Here is an 18,387-nt window from a genome sequence, read left to right on the forward strand (position 1 = left end):
CTAAACCTGGACTGGGTCGTCCCATAAATAAATGTGTTGGTGCAGCAGTTCAAAACCTGCAGCATGTCACCTACATTTTCAAAAATATTTTCTGAATCGTTGTAATCCCTGGGATCTGTTCCTGTGAAGTTATGATATAAGAATTCTACAACATAAACCGACCACAGGAGAATGAAGCTGCCGGAGATGGTGAAGTGTAAAATCACAGACCTCCTCCTGCTCTCCATCTCTGGGTCACTGCCATTCTCTCCCTGGCTCTGACCCCTCAGTCCCTTACGGACTCGACTGGACACTAAAATGTGTCTGACGGTCAAAGCGTTGAGTAACAGGATGAAAGCGAATGGAAGCAGTGGAGTTAAAGCCGTATTGAACCAGTCAAATCCAATCCATCCAGGCTCAGTGAAATATTCTGCCTTTACCTCACAGAACCATGGTACGTGTTCAATTGTCCATTGGGGTTCAAGTGTAAAGTAGTACGGGAAATTTTTTAAACAGAGCAAAATGCAGGTTATTGCTAGAACCCCAGCCGCAGTTTTCTCAGTGCAATATTTTGTTTTCAGTCTCTGGCAACAAATCGGTCCAAGGTGAAGGTGACGGTGAACCAGACAGAACAGTCGGTAGCTGCCCGATTGAGGACATTGATCACACTGCATACTGGGGTAATGTCCAGGAAAGAGCCCGGGAAATAATAATAACTGATCCTCCACAGTATGACATCAGTGATAATGAAAAGTAGATCCACCATTGCCATGGCCACCAGGTAGCGAGTGGTACAATTGGAGAGGCCGCATTTTCCCCGAGCCAGGGTCACAATCGCCACTACATTAACTGTAAGAAAAGGGGGGAAGCAAGTATAAATCAAATTAAAAGATTTTTGTCTTATTCTGGACAGTAAGGATAGGGTTCAATTTCCAAATCTGGATAAGAAGCTAAAATTTAAAACATTTCATTGCCGACACCAACCCTTTCCTGACCAACCCGCATATGGGTTTACCAGATTGGGGACAAGAGCGTGGACAGACAATTATCAGAATTGGTGGCTTGTTAATTAACCTATTTTTTTATGAACTTTTTATTTAAACCTTTTTTCGGGCTTATGACTGACCGGTCTGGTTCCTTCATTAGGCCACGCACAAAGACACCCAGAATTGGTGATTGGTTTCTTGCTCAGGGACTGGATGCCCCATCTATGGCAGGATTAGGGTTCTAGCTTTCAATAAAGTTTTACTGAGCCATAAGCAAAAAAAAAAAAGTTTTTAAAAATCTGGGTTTCACATCTGTAGCAAGGCAATTGAAATAAAACCCCACACACAGTAGATCTTACACTATTGCAGATCATTCATTATGCAACAAGCTTGCATAATTACGTGTTTTCGTGTCTAAAGACGCTGAATCATTGACAGGAATTATAGAAACATAGAAACTAGGAGCAGGAGTAGGCCATTTGGCCCTTCGATCCTGCTCCGTCATTCGTCATGATCATGGCTGATCATCCAACTCAATAGCCTGCTCCCACTTTCTCCCCATATCCTTTGATCCCTTTCACCCCAAGAGCTATATCTAACTCCATCTTGAAAGCATACAATTTTTTGGTCTCAACTACATTCTGTGGTAGGAAATTCCACAGGCTCACCACTCTGTGGCTGAAGAAATTTCTCATCTCAATCCTCCCCATATCCTCAGACTGTGACCCCTGGTTCTGGACTCCCCCACCATCGGGAACATCCTTCCTGAATCTACCCTGTCTAGTCCTGTTAGAATTTTATAGCTTTCTATGAGATCCCCCCTCATTCTTCTGAACTCCAGCAAATATAATCCTAATCGACTCAATCTCTCCTCATATGTCAGTCCCGCCATCCCAGATAAGGAGACCAAAACTGCACACAATATTCCAGGTGTGGTATCACCAAGGCCCTGTACAATTGCAGCAATACATCCCTGTTCCTGTCCTCGAATTCTCTGGCTATGAAGGCCAACATACCATTTGCCTTCTTTACCACCTGCTGTACCTGCATGCTTACCTTCAGCGATGGTGTACAAGGACACCCAGGTCTCGTTGCACATTCCCCTTTCTCAATTTATAGCCATTCAGATAATAATCTGCCTTCCTGTTTTTGCTACCAAAATGGATAACCTCACATTTATCCACATTATACTGCGTCTGCCACGCATTTGCCCACTCACTCAGCTTGTCCACACTGAAGCATCTCTGCATCCTCCTCAAAGCTCACCCTCCCACCCAGCTTTGTGTCATTTGCAAATTTGGAGATATTACATTTAATTCCCTCATCTAAATCATTAATATATGTTGTGAATAACTGGGCTCCCAGCACCGATCCCTGCAGTACTCCACTAGTCACTGCCTGCCATTCGGAAAAAGACCCGTTTATTCCTACTCTTTGTTTCCTGTCTGCCAACCAGTTTTCTATCCACCTCAATACACTGCCCCCAATCCCATGCACTTTAATTTAATTGACCCCTCATACAAAAAAAAATCAGTTACAGACCTGGATGATTCAGTCCGCGCAGAGCAATGTCAGAGTGATCCACAGTTCCCACAATCTTACAGGGACAGGTATTCACAGGGAATCATGGTGACTGGAGCCAGGTTTTTTATCCCCCTCCCCCCACCGCCCCACCCTTGGCCCACGCTCAGAATAATTCTACACCGGCTCTCATGTCGGAGGATTGCCTGCAATGAGGTCAGGTTCACCAGCACCAGACATACCACAAGAAACAATAACTTAGCAGCTCCTGTGATATGCCGAAAAAGTTTGACCTTAAGTTTCGGGCAATGGGATAAAACTGCTGAGGCTGCTCAGGATATTTGAATTAAAGGAGTTGGGGCAATGCCCGGGTAGCTCGATGACGGTAAAATCTATATCAGCAAGTAATCTTATCAGTCACAGAGCAAAACGTGAGACCAGCTCACACACAGATTAACACGACTTCACCGCTTTACAGTCACTTACCAGGAACACCGATGACAGCAAGGATGGCATAGTATATTTTTATGACATTGTTAAATGTTTCAAGCATGTTCCCTGTAACGTGATCTGCCCGTCCGTGGTGCAGAGGCAAACTCTCAGTATTCAGCTTTGACTCAGTACCTTTCCAGACCCTTTCATTTGTACCCTGTGGGGTTTCCATAGGGAGACTGGAGTTGCAACATCAGCCAAGCTAGATTTTTTTTTTAAATGAACAGACAGATGGCAGCAATTTAATTCCCTGACGTTGTAGGATAGATTCGGCACTGAGAGCCAATTAGGCAATTCTCATCACGCTAATTAACTAGCACATGAACGAAAGTTGCATTCTTTCTGAAGTAGCATTGCCAGCTAAAAGACAACCAGTTCCATCTCTAGACCTCACACTCGTTCGTAAATATCACTCACTCTATTGCAGCACTTCAGTGATTTATTACATTCAGATCAGCCCAGATCTTATTGAATAGCACAGCAGATTTGAGGGGCCGACTGGCTGACTTTTGCTGCTAATTCGTAATCTCATATATAAATTCCAAATGTTGGTATGTCTTGCTCAGTGTTCTTCCTTTACGCCCTTGTGTTATGACTGCCCTCTTGGTCACGAAGAGATATTACCGCCTATAATGTGAATGGAAATTATTTCTTGAACTGGAATTGTAGCGGGGTGTGTGCCTATGTGTGTGTCTGTGTGTATCTTGACTGGGTTAAAACCTGCTAGTCTGGGTGCTTTGATAGTGGGGGTTGAGGCCTACGTGTCAGTAGGATTTGGGGGTTCAGTGATAGTGGGATTTGGGGATTCAATGATAGTGGAAAGTCAGGCCTAAGTATTCGTGGGATTTGTGGGTTCATTGATGGTTGGTCTGGGGTTCAGTTATAATGGGGTTTCAGGCCCAAGTGTTAGTCAGATTTGTGGGTTCAGTGTAAGTGGGATTTGTGGGTTCAGTGATATTGGGATTTGAGGCCTAAGTGTCAGTGGGATTTGGGGGTCTCAGTGATAGTTGTTTGGGGTTCAGAGAGATTGCGGTTTCAGGCACAAGTTTCAGTGGGATTTGGGCGTTCGACGATAGTGGAATTTGAGGCCTACGTCTCCATTGGATTTGGGGGTCCAGTGATACTGGGGTTGGGCCCTATGATTTAGTTGGATTTGGGGGTTCGGTGATAGTTGGGTTGGAGGCCTAAGTTTTAGTTGGATTTGGGGTTCAGGTGTTAGTGGGATTTAGGTGTTAGTGGAATTTGTGAGTTCAGTAAAAGTGCAGTTTGGGGCCTAAGTGTTAGTGGGATTTGGGGGTTCAGTGTTAGTTGGATATCGGAGTTCAGTGTTAGTGGGAATTGGGGGCTCAGTGATAGGGGATTGAGGCCTAAGTGCTTGTGGGATTTGTGGGTTCAGTAATCGTGAGGTTTGGGGCCTAAGTGTTAGTGGGATTTGTGGGTTCTGTGAAAGTGCGATTTGGGGCCGAAGTGTAAGTAGGATTTGTGGGGTCTGTGTTAGTTGGATGGGGGGTTCAGTGGGGATGGGATTTGTGGGTTCAGTGTTAGTGGGATTTAGGGATTCATTTGGATTTGTGGGTTCAGTGTTGGTGATATTTAGGGTTTCCGTGGAATTTGTGTGTTAAGTGAAAGTGCGGTTTGGGGCCTAAGTGTTAGTTGGATTTGGGGGTTCAGTCTTAGTGGGGTTTGTGGGCTCTGTGTTATTGGGATGTGCGGGTTCCGTGTTAGTGGGATTTGTGGTTTCTGTGAAAGTGGGATTTAGGGGTTCCATGGGATTTGTGGGTTTAGTGAATGTGTTCAGTGAACCCCTAATTTAAACAATTAGGCCTGAAATTGTGATATCACAGAACCCACAAATCCCACTAACACTTATGCCCCAAATCTCTAACACTGAACCCCCAGCTCCCACTAACACAGAACCCACAAATCCCACTAACACAGAATCCAGAAATCCTACTAGAACTGAACCCACAAATCCCACGGAACCCCTAAATCTCACGGACACTGAACCCACAAATCCCACTGACGCCCTAAATCACACTAGCAGTGAACCCCCAAATCCAACTAACACTTAGGCCTGAAATCGCGCTATCACAGAATCTACAAATCCCACTAACACTTAGTCCCCAAACCGCGCTTTCACTGAACCCACAAATCCCACTGAACCCCTAAATCCCACAGACACTTAGGCCTCAAACCCCTAACAACAATCCCCCAAGTCCAACCAACACTGAACCCCCAATTCAACTAACACTGACCCCACAAATCCCACTAACACTTAGGCCTCAAACCCCTAACACTGAACCCCCAGCTCCCACTAACATTGAACTCCCAAATATCACTAACACAGAGCCCATAAATCCCACTAACACTGAACCCCCAAATCCAACTAACACTGAACCCCCAAATCCAATTAACACTGACCACACAAATCCCACTAACCCTTCAGCCCCAAACCGTACTAACACTGAACACACAAATCCCACTGGACCCCTAAATCCCACTAAGATAGAACCCACAAATACCACCCCCTCTGAAACCGCCAAATCCCACTAACACTTAGGCCTCAAACCACACTGTCACTGAAACTACAAATCCCACTAACACCTAGGAACCAATCCACATTTCACTGAACCCAGAAATCCCACTAACACCTAGGATCCAAACCGCATTTCACTGAACCCAGAAATCCTACTGAACCCCTAAATCCTACTAACAATGAACTTGCTGCTCTTCGATATTGAGGGAGTCTCGCTGCTCTTCGATGGAGAGAGAGTCATGCGGGCTTCGATGGAGATAGTCAAGCCTGCTGCTCTTCGATGGAGAGAAAGAGTCTCACTGCTCTTCGATATTGAGAGAGTCTCGTTGCTCTTCAATGGAGAGAGAATCGCGCGGGCTTCGATGGAGATAGTCAGGCCTGCTGCTCTTCGATGGAGAGAAAGAGTCTCACTGCTCTTCATTGAAGGCAGAATCTCCCTGCTCTTCGATAGATGGAGAATCCCGCTGCTCTTCGATAGATGGAGAATCCCGCTGCTCTTCGATGGAGAGCGAGAGTCTCACTGCTCTTCAATTGAGAGAGAATCTTGCTGTTCTTTGATGGAAAGAGAGTCTCGCTGCTCTTTGATAGAGAGAAAGTCTCGCTGCTCTTTGATGGAGAGAGAGCCTCAGTGCTCGTCAATAGATAGGGAATCTCTGCTCTTCAATGGAGAGAGAGAATCTCACTGACCCTTCGCTGGACAAAGAAGGTCTCACTGCTCTTCAATGGACATAGAGAGTCCTGCTGCTCTTCAATGGAGACAGAGTCTCACTGCTCTTTGATGGAGAGAGAGAATCTCACTGACCCTTCGCTGGACAAAGAAGGTCTCACTGCTCTTCAATGGACATAGAGAGTCCTGTTGCTCTTCAATGGAGAGAGAGAGTCTCGCTGCTTTTCGATGGAGATAGGTAGAGCATCTCGCTGCTCTTCAATGGAGGAAGTGTCTCGCTGCTTTTCGATATAGAGAGTGCCTCGCTGCTCTTTAATGCAGAGAGAGCCGCACTGCTCTTCAATAGAAAGAGAGTCTCACTGCTCTTCAAAGGAGACAGAATCTCGCTGCGTTTCAAAGAGGAGAGAGTCTCACTGCTCTTCGATAGAGGAAATGTCTCACTGCTTTCGATAGAGAGAGTTTAGCTGCTCTTCAATGAAGATAGAGTCGCACTGCTCTTCGATGGGGAGAGGGAGTCTCGCTACCCATCAGTGGAGAGAGAGGAAGTCTCACTGCTCCTCGATGGAGAAAGATAGGGTTTGCTGGTCTTTGATAGAGAGCGAGAGAGAGAGTATCACTGCTCTTCGATGGGGTGAGATCTCACTGTTCTTTGATAGTGAGAGTGTCTCACTGCTCTTGGACATAGAGAGAGAGTCTCGCTGCTCTTCGATGGAGACAGAGTCTCACTACACTTCGACGGAGAGTCTTGCTGCTCTTTGATGGATAGAGAGAGACTTGCTGCCCTTGGATACAGAAAGCGAGACTTGCTGCTCTTCAACAGAGGGAGAGAGTCTCGCTGCTCTTCGATGGAGAGAGAGAGTCTCCCTGCTCTTCAATGGGGAGAGAGCCTTGCTGCTCTTCAATGGAGAGAGAGAGAGAGTCTCGCTGCTCTTCGATGGAGAGAGTCGCGCTACTCTTCGATGGAGAGAGTGAGTTTTGCTGCTCTTCGATGGAGAGAGAGAGACTTGCTGCTCTTCAATAGAGAGAGAGAGTCTTACTGGCCTTCGAGAAAGAGAGAATACCGCAGCTCTTCAATAGAGAGAGAATCTCCCTGCTCTTCGATAGAGAGAGTGTCTCGCTGCTCTTCAATGGAGAGAGAAACTCCCTGCCCTTCAATGGAGAGAGAATCTCCCTGCTCTTCGATGGAGAGAGAGAGAGAGAGTCTCACTGCTATTCAATGGAGAGAGAGATTTGCTGCTCTTCGATAGAGAGTCTTGCTGGCCTTCGAGAGAGAGAGAATCCTGCTGCTCTTCAATGGAGAGAGAATCTCCCTGCTGTTCAATGGAGAGAGAGTCTCGCTGCTTTTCAATGGAGAGAGAATCTCACTGCTCTCCAATGGAGAGAGAGTCTCGCTGCTCTCCAATGGAGAGTCTCGCTGCTCTTCAATGGAGAGAGAATCTCACTGCTCTTCGATGGAGAGAGAGAGAGAGTCTTGCTGCTCTTTGATGAAGAGAGAGAGAGAGAGAGAGTCTTGCTGCTCTTCGATAGTCTCGCTGCTCTACAACGGGGAGAGAGACTTGCTGGTCTTCAATAGAGAGAGAGTCTCACTGCTTTTTGATGGTGAGGAGTTCTCGCTGCGCTTCGATAAATGCAGAGTTGCGCTGCTCTTTGATAGAGAGTGTCTCTCTACTCGTCGATGGAGGGAGAGAGAGCATCTCGCTGTTCTTCGGTAGAAATAGATTTTCACTGCTCTTTGATAAAGTGAGAGTCTCGCTGGTCTTCGATAGAGAGTCCCACTGCTCTTCAATGGACAGTCTCACTGCCCTTTGATAGAGAGAGATAAAGTCCCGCTGCTCTTCAATGGAGAGTCTCACTGCTCCTCGATAGGGAGAGAGGGAGTCTTGCTGCTCTTTGATGGAGAGAGAGAGAGAGAGAGTCTCGCGGCTCTTCGATGGAGAGAGTGAGACTCACTTCTCTTCGTCGGAGAGAGATAGTCTTGCTGCTCTTTGATGGAGAGAGAGAGTCTCGCTGCTCTTCGAATCAGAGAGAGTCTCGCTGCCGTTCGATAGAAAGGGTCTAGCTGTTCAGCAATGGTGAGAGATAGAGAGTCTCAGTGTTCTTCAATGGAGAGAGAGACAGCGAGAGTCTCGCTGCTCTTCGATAGAGAGAGAGAGTCTCGCTGCTCGTCGAAGGAGGGAGAGAGTCTTGCTGTTCTTTGATAGAGAGTTTCACTGCTCTTTGATTGAGAGTCTTGCTGCTCTACAATGAAGAGGGAGTGTCACTGCTCTTCGATAAATAGAGAGCTTCACTGCTCTTCGATGAAGAGTGTCTTACTGCTCATCGATGAAGGGAGAAAGAGCCTCGCTGCTCTTCGATAGAGAGAAAATATCACTGGTCTTCGATGGAGGGAGAGTCTCGCTGCTCTTTGGTGGAGAGAATGTCTCACTGCTTTTCAGTGGAGAGAGAGTCTCATTGCTCTTTGATGAAGGGAGTGTCTCACTGATCTTCAATGGAGAGAGTCTCGCTGCTCTTTGGTGGAGAAGGAGAGTCTCACTGCTCTTCAATATTGAGAGTCTCACTGCTCTTTGATATTGAGAGAGTCTCACTGCTTTTTGATAGAGTCTAGCTGTTCTTCAATGGAGAGAGAGAGAGAGAGAGTCTCACAGCTCTGCGATGGATAGAGTGCCTGGCTGCTCTTTGATAGAGAGAGGGAATTTCGCCGCTCTTCGATAGAAAGAGAGTTTCGCTGATCATCGATAGAGGGAGAGAGTCTCGCTGTTCTGCGATAGAGAGAGAGTCTCACTGCTCTTTGATGGAGAGGGAGCCTTGCTGCTCTTGGATGGAGACAGAGAGAGAGTCTCACTGCTCTTCGAAGGAGAGGGAGTCTCACTGCTCTTTCATGGGGAGAGAGAGTCTCGCTGCTCTTTGATGGAGAGGGAGAGTCTCACTGCTTTTCGATATTGAGAGAGTCTCACTGCTCTTTAATATTGAGAGAGTCTCACTGCTCTTCGATAGAGAGAGTCTAGCTGTTCTTCAATGGAGAGAGATAGAGAGCTTCAGTGCTCTTCAATGGAGAGAGAGAGTCTCACAGCTCTGCGATGGAGAGAGGGAATTTCGCCGCTCTTCAACAGAGAGTTTCACTGCTCGTCGATGGAGGGAGTCTCGCTGTTCTGCGATAGAGAGTCTCGCTGCTCTTTGATGGAGAGAGAGCCTCGCTGCTCTTGGATGGAGAGGGAGAGAGAGTCTCGCTGCTCTTTGATGGAGAGAGAGAGAGTCTCACTGCTCTTTGATGGAGAGGGTGAGAGAGTCTTGCTGCTTTTCGCTGGGGAGAGTCTCATTACTCTTTGATCGAGAGAGTCTCGCTGTTCTTCAATGGAGAGTCTCACTGCACATTGATGGAGAGAATGTCTCATTGCTTTTCAATGGAGAGAGAGTCTCGCTGTTCTTTGATGGAGAGAGAGTCTCACTGCTTTTTGATCGAGAGCGTCTCGCTTTTCATCAATGGAGGGAAAGAGTCTCACAGCTCAGCTCTTCAATGGGGAGAGAATCTCGCTGCTGTTCGATCGGGATGGAGTCTCGCTGCTCTTCGATGGAAAGACAGTCTCACTTCTTTTCGATGGAGAGCGAGAGTCTCACTGCTCTTCGATGGACAGAGGGAGTCTCACTGATCTTCGATGAGAGAGAGTCTCGCTGATCTTCGATGAGAGAGTCTTGCTGCTCTTCGAGGGAGGATGTGTCTCGCTGCTTTTTGATAGAGAGAGAGAGCCTTGCTTCTCTTCAATGGAGAGAGTCTCACTGCTCTTCGAGAGAGAGAGAGTCTCACTGCTCTTCAATGGAGAGTCACACTGGTCTTCGATAGAGAGTCTCACTGCTCTTCAATGGAGAGAGAGAGCGCACTGCTCTTCAATGGAGAGAGAGAGTGCGCTGCTCTTTGATGGAGAGAGAGACCCACTGCTCTGCGATAAACAGGGAGTCTTGCTGCTCTTCAGTGGAGACAGAATTTTGCTTCTCTTCAATGGGGACTCTTGCTGCTCTTTGATGGAGAGAGTTTCACTGCTCCTCGATGGAGAAAATGTCTCGCTGCTCTTCAATGGAGAGAGTGTTGCTGCTCTTCGACGGATTGTCTCGCTGCTCTTCGATGGAGAGAGTGTTGCTGCTCTTCAATGGAGAGATTGTCTCGCTGCTCTTTGATGGAGAGAGCCTCCCTGCTCTTCAATGGAGAGAGAGCCTCGCTGCTCTTCAATGGAGAGAGTGTCTCACTGCTCTTCAATGGAGTGTCTCGCTGCTCTTCAATGGAGAGAGTGTCTCGCTGCTCTTCAATGGAGAGAGTGTCTCACTGCTCTTTGATGGAGAGAGTTTCACTGCTCCTCGATGGAGAAAATATCTCGCTGCTCTTCGATGGAGAGAGTGTTGCTGCTCTTCGACGGAGAGATTGTCTCGCTGCTCTTCGATGGAGAGAGCCTCCCTGCTCTTCGATGGAGAGAGAGCTTCGCTGCTCTTCAATGGAGAGAGTGTCTCACTGCTCTTCAATGGTTTGAAAAGGGTCCCTGCATTCAGCATATATACTGTATATGTTTGCAGCAAATACCTTCTTTATCCAATAAATTTTAAACCACAGTTGGTGAGCTATGTCACAGTGCAGCAGCTGTTTGATGCAAATTCTTTGTGAGATTGGCACCTGTATCACACAAACATCATCTGGAGGAACTTTTGTTACCTATAATATTTATAATTGATGGGAAGTCATTAACAGTAAGGACAGGGTACAGTTTTTACGATGCACTTCAACCACACCCGTTCTTGTTTACTGGCACCGAGCAGAGAGTGAGGTTGTGGGATTCATTATAGGCAAGAATTGAACTCCGGGTTTGTGTGCAGTTGTTAACAAGATTGTTCGTGTATACATTAATTCACCGTTAGCATCGAACGCACCTCGACCAAGACAAATCCGGTGGTACCAGTTAAAGGGACCAGTGACCCTGATACCTATCACCGTACACAGGGAGTGACGAGTCTCTTAGGTATGTGCTTGTGCGAAAACTGCTCATGCTGTCTTATGTCCAGCTCTTTCTCTGTTTGTTCCTACCTTTCACTGAACTTTTTGTCAGACTGAAGCAACTCAGTCACTAGATGTTCTGTGCCAGATTCCTGTAGATGTTTTGAGTGCTGCAATTCCTCCTCAGTTACTGTGTGACAGACCCAAGGGGCTGAAGAACCTCTTCCTGTTCCTGTGTAATAGGCTTTCGGGGCTGAATGACCTTCTCCTGTTCCTCTGTAACAGGCTCTAGGGGCTGAATAACCTCCCCCTGTTCCTGTATAACAGGCTCTAGGGGCTGAATTTCCTCTCCCCGTTCCTGTGTAATAGGCTCTAGGGGCTGAATAACCTCCCCCCGTTCCTGTGTAACAGGCTCTAGGAGCTGAATGACATCCTCTTGTATTTGTATCCCAAATCCAGTCAAATAATCTTAATCTGGAAAATAATTCCTCTTGCATTTTCTGGATTCCACCAAACCCAACTTGTTTATTTTATGTTACAGGTGCTTCAGAGCATAAGGATATTTTATCAAAGAAGCTTTTGTTTGAAATCATTTCTCAAAAGGAAATGGTCGTATGTTGTTGCCCCCTTGTTAATCTTTCCTCTGATCAGATACTTAAGCCAATACGGTGTTGAACATTGGCATTCTGCAAAGTTAAATGACCATTCCTTCCTCATGCTACCCAACAGCAGCTGTGACACCAGTCCCCCATTCCTGGTCCTTCTGGTCACCAGTGCCCAAGACCAGTTGGAAGCTCGCTCGGTCATTCGCCAGACCTGGGGGCGAGCGCGGACAACCCATGGCAAGAGGGTGGTGAGCTACTTCCTGCTCGGGTACAGCCGGGAGCATCAGGAGCAGCTGCTGAAAGAAAGTTCACTGCACAAGGACATCATCCAGAAAAATTTCACCGACACATATTACAACCTGACCACCAAGGTGCTAATGGGCCTGGAATGGGTGAGCCGATTCTGTCCGTCCACCTCCTTCGTGATGAAAACCGATTCCGACATGTTTGTCAACACCGATCACCTGACCAAGCTCTTGCTGGGAATGAATCACACGGATATCTTCACCGGCTTCATCATGTGGAATTCTGGACCTATCAGGGAGAAATTCAGTAAATGGTACGTCAGCGAACAGGAATATCCTCAGGAAACATACCCACCATTCTGCTCCGGCACTGGGTACATGCTCTCGGCTGATGTTGCCCACCGAGTCTGGATTATTTCCAGGACGGTCCCCCACTTTAAACTGGAGGATGTTTACGTCGGGCTGTGCTTGGCGGAGTTGAAGATTACACCAGTGGAAATCCACTTGGAGCAGAAGTTCTACAATTGGAATGTGAAGTTTTCTGTTTGCGGCTTCCGTAAACTCATCACCTCTCACAGGGTGAAACCCTACGAGCTGCTGATCTACTGGAAAGCACTGGAGGATGCAGCAGACGAGGCCTGTTCGGGAGATGGGTGAAGGGGCCATCTTGAAGAGGCTTTTCACTGACTATCTTTGCAGGGCAACAGAAACAGCGTGCTATATGGAAGTCAATTACCCAACTAAACTGTGTAATCTGGTCTGCTTATATACATACATACGTACATACACAATTTGTGGGTTCGGCGTTAGTGGGATTTAGGGGTTCAGTGGGATTTGTGGTTTCAGTGAAAGTGCGGTTAGAGCCCAAGTGTCAGTGGGATTCGTGGATTCTGTGATATCACGATTTAAGGCGTAAGTGTTAGTTTGATTTGAGGGTTCAGTAGGATTTGTGGGCACAGTGAAGTGCCATTTGGTTCCCAGGTGTTAGTGGGATTTGTGTGTTTACTGTCACTGGGATTATGGGTTCGGTGGGATTTGTGGGTTCAGTGCAGTGCAGTTTGAGGGTCTCAGTGGGATTTAGGGTTCAGTGTTAGTTGGATTTGTGGGTTAAGTGTTAGTAGGATTGCGGGTTTCAGTGGGATTTTTGGGTTCAGTGTTAGTGGGATTTGGGGTTCAGTTGGGCGGGATTTGTGGGTTGAGTTAAGTGCAGTTTGAGGGTTTCAGTGGGATTTGGAGTTCAGTGTTAGTGGGATTTAGGTGTCAGTGGGATTCGTGGGTTCAGTGAATGTGTGGTTTGGGGCCGAAGTGTTAGTGGGATTTGTGGGTTCAGTGATAGCGCGATTTCAGGCCTAAGTGTTAGGTGGATCTGGGAGTTCAGTGGGATTTGTGGGTTCAGTGGAAATGCGGTTTGGTTCCTAGGTGTTAGTGGGATTTGTAGTTTCAGTGTCAGCGGGAATGCAGGGTTAAGTGGGATTTGTGGGTTCAATGAAAGTGCGGTTTGGGATCTAAGTGTTAGTGGGATTTGTGGGTTCAGTGAAGTGTGGTTTGCTTCCTAGGCATCAGTGGGATTTCTGGGTTCAGTGAAATATTGTTTGGTTCCTGGGTGTTAGTGGGATTTGTGGGTTTAGTGTTAGCAGGAATTTGGGGTTCAGTGGGATTTGTGGGTTCAGTGAAGTGCGGTTTTAGAGTTTCATTGGGATTTGTGGGTTCAGTGAATGTGTGGTTTGGGGCCTAGGTTTAGTGGGATTTGTGGGTTCACTGTTAGTGGGATTTAGGGGCTCAGTGGGATTTGTGTGTTCAGTGAAGTGCGGTTTTAGGGTTTCAGTGGGATTTGTGGGTTCAGTGAAGTGCAGTTTTCGAGTCTCTGTGGGATTTGTGGGTTCTGTGCTAGAGGGATTTGTGGGTCCAGTGGGAATTGTGGGTTCAGTGAAGTGCGGTTTGGTTCCTATGTTTTAGTGGGACTTGTGGGTCCTGTGATAGCGCGATTTCAGGCCTAAATGTTAGCTGGATCTGGGGTTACAGTAGGATTTGTGGGTTTAGTGAAATTCGGTTTGTTTCCTTGGTGTTAGTGGGATTTGTGGGTTCGGTGAAGGGCACTTTGGTTCCCAGGTGTTAGTGGGATTTGTGGGTTCAGTTTCTGTGGGGTTTAGGGGTTCGGTGGGATTTGTGGGTTCAGTGAAGTGCGGTTTTAGGGTTTCAGTCGGATTTGTTGGTTCAGTGAGGTGCGGTTTTTGAATTTCAGTGGGATTTGTGGGTTCCGTGAATGTGTGGTTAGGGGCCTAAGTGTTAGTGGGATTTAAGGGTTCAGTGAAGTGCGGTTTGCTTCCTAGGCGTCAGTGGGATTTAGGGGTTCAGTGAAAGTGTGGTTTTGGGGCCTAAGAGTTAGTGGTATTTGGGGTTCAGTGGGATTGGGGTTCAGTGAATGTGTGGTTTGGCGCCTAAGTGTTAGTGGGATTTGTGTGTTCAATGTCAGTGGGACTTAGGGGTTTGGGATCTCTGGGTTCGGTGTTCGGGGGATTTAGGGGTTCAGTGGGATTTGTGCGTTCTGTGATAGCGCGATTTCAGGCCTAAGTGTTAGTTTGATCTGGGGGTTCAGTGGAATTTGTGGGTTCAGTGGAAATGCGGTTTGGTTCCTAGGTGTTAGTGGGGTTTGTGGTTTCAGTGTCAGCGGGAATTCGGGGTTAAGTGGGATTTGTGGGTTCAATGAAAGTGCAGTTTGGGATCTAAGTGTTAGTGGGATTTGTGGGATCAGTGAAGTTTGGTTTGGTTCCTGGTTGTTAGTGGGATTTGTGGGTTCAGTGTCAGCGGGAATTTGGGGTTCAGGGCGATTTGTGGGTTCAGTGAAGAGCGGTTTTAGAGTTTCAGTGGGATTTGTGGGTTCAGTGAACGTGTGGTTTGGGGCCTGAGTTTAGTGGGATTTGTGGGTTCAGTGAAGTGCAGTTTGCGAGTCTCAGTGGGATTTGTGGCTTCCGTGCTGGAGGGATTTGTGGGTTCAGTGGGAAATTTTAAATTTTATATCTTCCATCAATTCTCCTCAGTCCCAACTGCTCCAATCTTTCCTCATTACTGAAGTGTCTCATCCCTGGAACCATTCTGGTAAACCTCTTCTGCACTCCCTCCAATGCGTTCACACCCTTCCTATAATGTGGCATCCAGAACTATGCACAGTACTCCAGCTGAGGTCTATAACCAGTGTCTTATATAAGTTCATCAGAACCTCCCTGCTCTTGTACTCTATTTCCCTATTAATGAAGTCGAGAATACTGCATGCTTTAGAAACAGCTCTCACTACCTGTCCTGCCAACTTCAATGGCTTATGCACATATCTACCCAAGTCTCTCTGATCCTGCACACCCTTTAGAATAGTATCCTTACAAGAGAGTTTCATATTTTTGGGATAAAATACTTGAGGAAGGATCTGAAGGGCTTTGGAGAGGGTGTGAGATTGGACTGGCTGGACCGGCATCAGGGAGGAGAGACTTCAGTTAATGTGGAGAGACTGAAATCTCTATTAAATCTCCTCCTGAGAGCAGAGAAGACTAAGAGGAGATTCAATGGAGGCATTCAACATCATGAAAAGTTTAATGGCGATTCCACTGGCAGGATTATTGCTGACCAGAGGACATAGATTGAAGATAAAGGCTAAAAGATCCAGAGATAAGGAGAAGTGATTCCCCGCAGCGAGATGTTGTGAACTGGAACCTGCTGTCTGAATGGAGCGGACAAATAGGAATTGAATAATTAGTAAAGGCAAAAAATTCCACCATTCTGTTTCCCAATTCTTCCCTTGGAACTGCTCGTTGCGTAAAGTACTGACTCCCTCATACCTATTCCTACGACAATCTGATAGTGATCTCCCTGCACCAGATTGAATGTAGTTTATCAGCTTCTACGGGAAGGGATGGCTCCAGGGCAAAAAACTATTTTATAAAAATATCCCTGTGCAAATATGTTCCCTGCTTAAGGTTTCATTTAGCAGTTTTGGATCCCAGGTCCATGAGATTTCGGTTTGTTTCAAGTGGACCTCAATCGCGTCCTCTCATCTCTGAACCTGAAGGTCGTGGGCCTAGGAAACTATTCGAGAGATTTCAGCCCCATGACATAGCGCTTACCACTTTGGCTCCAGTTATGCATTGCTCCCTCAGTGCTGGTCCTCTGACACCGCAGCACTCCCTCAGTACAAACATTCTGACCGTGCAGCAGTCCCTCATTCCTGACCCTCTGATAGTGCAGCGCTACCTCAGCACTGCCCCTCTGACAGTGGAGCACTCCCTCAGTACTGTCACTTCAACAGTGCAGTGCTCCGTCAGTACTGTTGCTCTGACAGTACAGCACTCGGGCAGTGCCAACATTCTAACAGTACACCATATTATTGTACTGTTGCAGCCTAGAGATTGTTTTCATTAGCTAGTATTCCAGAGACCTGGAACTTCAAATCCCATCTGGACACTTTGTAAATAGAAATTGAAGTAATTAAGATATTAGGCAATAAAGGCTGGTATCGGAAGTGGAGGATTTGAAAATATTGCATTCTCATGGAAACCCATCTGGATCACTAATACACTTTAGAGCAGAAAATCTAGTGGCCTTAGCCCATCTGGCCAATCTGTCACTCCAAACCCACAGCAATGTGCTTGACTCATGACTACCCCCTGAATTGCCCTCATAACATACTTAGTTATATTGAACAATGACAGAAAAGCATCAGAATAAGGATGGTGAACTTCCAAGCATCGACCGAGTCACCAGAAATGAAAATGGAGCACACACTGGGTATTGTGGCACGACCATGGTGCTCAGTGGGATAGATTGAGAACAGATCTAGCAGCTCAAAATCAGGCATCAAAACACTGGGTAATAGGACTAATTTGGGATTAATAAGGAGTGTAGGGAAGCAGTGGGTGCAGGCTGTGATTGATTTAGGGGTATGGTGTGAGAGGGGAACAGAGGGATTATTTTGGGTTTGATAGGGGACAGTAAGAAATGAGCAAAATGTTAGGATTAGTTTGGGATTGATACAAGGCTATGATGAGAGAGAGAGATAGACAGTGGAATGAGTCTGGGATTGATACAGGTACTTGATGACAGAGAGAGACAGTGGAATGAGTTTGGGATTAATACAGGGCTATGCTGAGAGAGAGAGAGAGAGAGACAGTGGAATGAGTCTGGGATTGATACAGGGCTATGATGAGAGAGGCAGAGGAATGAGTTTGGGATTGATACAGGGCTATGATGAGAGAAAGAGAGAGACAGTGGAATGAGTCTAGGATTGATACAGGGCTATGATGAGAGAGAGAGAGACAGTGGAATGAGTCTGGAATTGATACAGGGCTAGGATGAGAGAGAGAGAGACAGTGGAATGAGTCTGGGATTGATACAGGGCTATGGTGAGAGAAAGAGAGAGACAGTGGAATGAGTCTGGGATTGATACAGGGCTATGGTGAGAGAGACAGTGACAGTGGAATGAGTCCGGGATTGATAGAAGTCTATGATGAGATAGAGAGTGACAGTGGAATGAGTCTGGGATTGAAACAGGTCTATGATGAGATAGAGTGACAGTGGAATGAGTCTGGGATTATTACATGGCTATGATGAGAGACAGAGTGACAGTGGAATGAGTCTGCGATTGATACAGGGCTATGATGAGAGAGAGACTGTGGAATGAGTTTGGGATTGATACAGGTCTATGAAGAGAGGGAGACACAGTGGAATGAGTCTGGGATTGATACAGGTCAATGATGAGAAAGCACAGTGGAATGAGTTTGGGATTGATACAGCGCTATGATGAGAGAGAAAATGACAGGGGAATGAGTCCAGGATTAATACAGGTCTATGAAGAGATAGAGAGTGACAGTGGAATGAGTCTGGGATTGATACAGGTCTAAGATGAGATAGAGTGACAGTGGAATGAGTGTGGGATTGATACAGGGCTATGATGAGAGAGAGACAGTGGAATGAGTTTGGGATTGATACAGGGCTCTGATGAGGTAGAGACACAGTGGAATGAGTTTGGGATTGATACAGGGTTATGATGAGAGAGAGAGAGAGAAAGTGGAATGAGTCTGGGATTGATACAGGTCTATGATGAGAGACAGACAGTGGAATGAGTCTGGGATTGATACAGTGCAGTTGAGAAATGTATTGTGGCCCAGGAGAATGATGAACTCCGTCACTGGCTCAGCAGGAAACACAAACCATAAGGAAAGGACTGGGGGTAATCAACAAAGCTTTACAGTTGAATAAAGTCTCTTTAATCACACTCTCCGTCATCTGGGATTGGGGGTGATATATTAACTTGGTTTGAGGAATTCTTATTGGTCAATAAACAGAGATGGGAATAAACTGAATATTTTCGGTTAGCAATCTTTGCGGGGGCGACGC

General features: G+C 46.6%; 1 protein-coding gene across 1 annotated transcript; it reads left to right on the forward strand.

Annotated features, from left to right (window-relative positions):
- The first annotated feature begins 297 nt into the window (after positions 1 to 297).
- LOC144673854 (beta-1,3-galactosyltransferase 5-like) lies at positions 298 to 12,663 on the forward strand. The gene is made up of 3 exons (XM_078535496.1): positions 298 to 433; positions 561 to 732; positions 11,808 to 12,663. Exons 1-3 carry the CDS (start codon positions 298 to 300, stop codon positions 12,661 to 12,663), a joined length of 1,164 nt encoding a protein of 387 aa, XP_078391622.1.
- The last annotated feature ends 5,724 nt before the right edge of the window (positions 12,664 to 18,387 follow it).

This window comes from Cetorhinus maximus, unplaced genomic scaffold (assembly GCF_964194155.1).
Source record: "Cetorhinus maximus unplaced genomic scaffold, sCetMax3.hap1.1 HAP1_SCAFFOLD_494, whole genome shotgun sequence".
Lineage (NCBI taxonomy): Eukaryota > Metazoa > Chordata > Chondrichthyes > Lamniformes > Cetorhinidae > Cetorhinus > Cetorhinus maximus.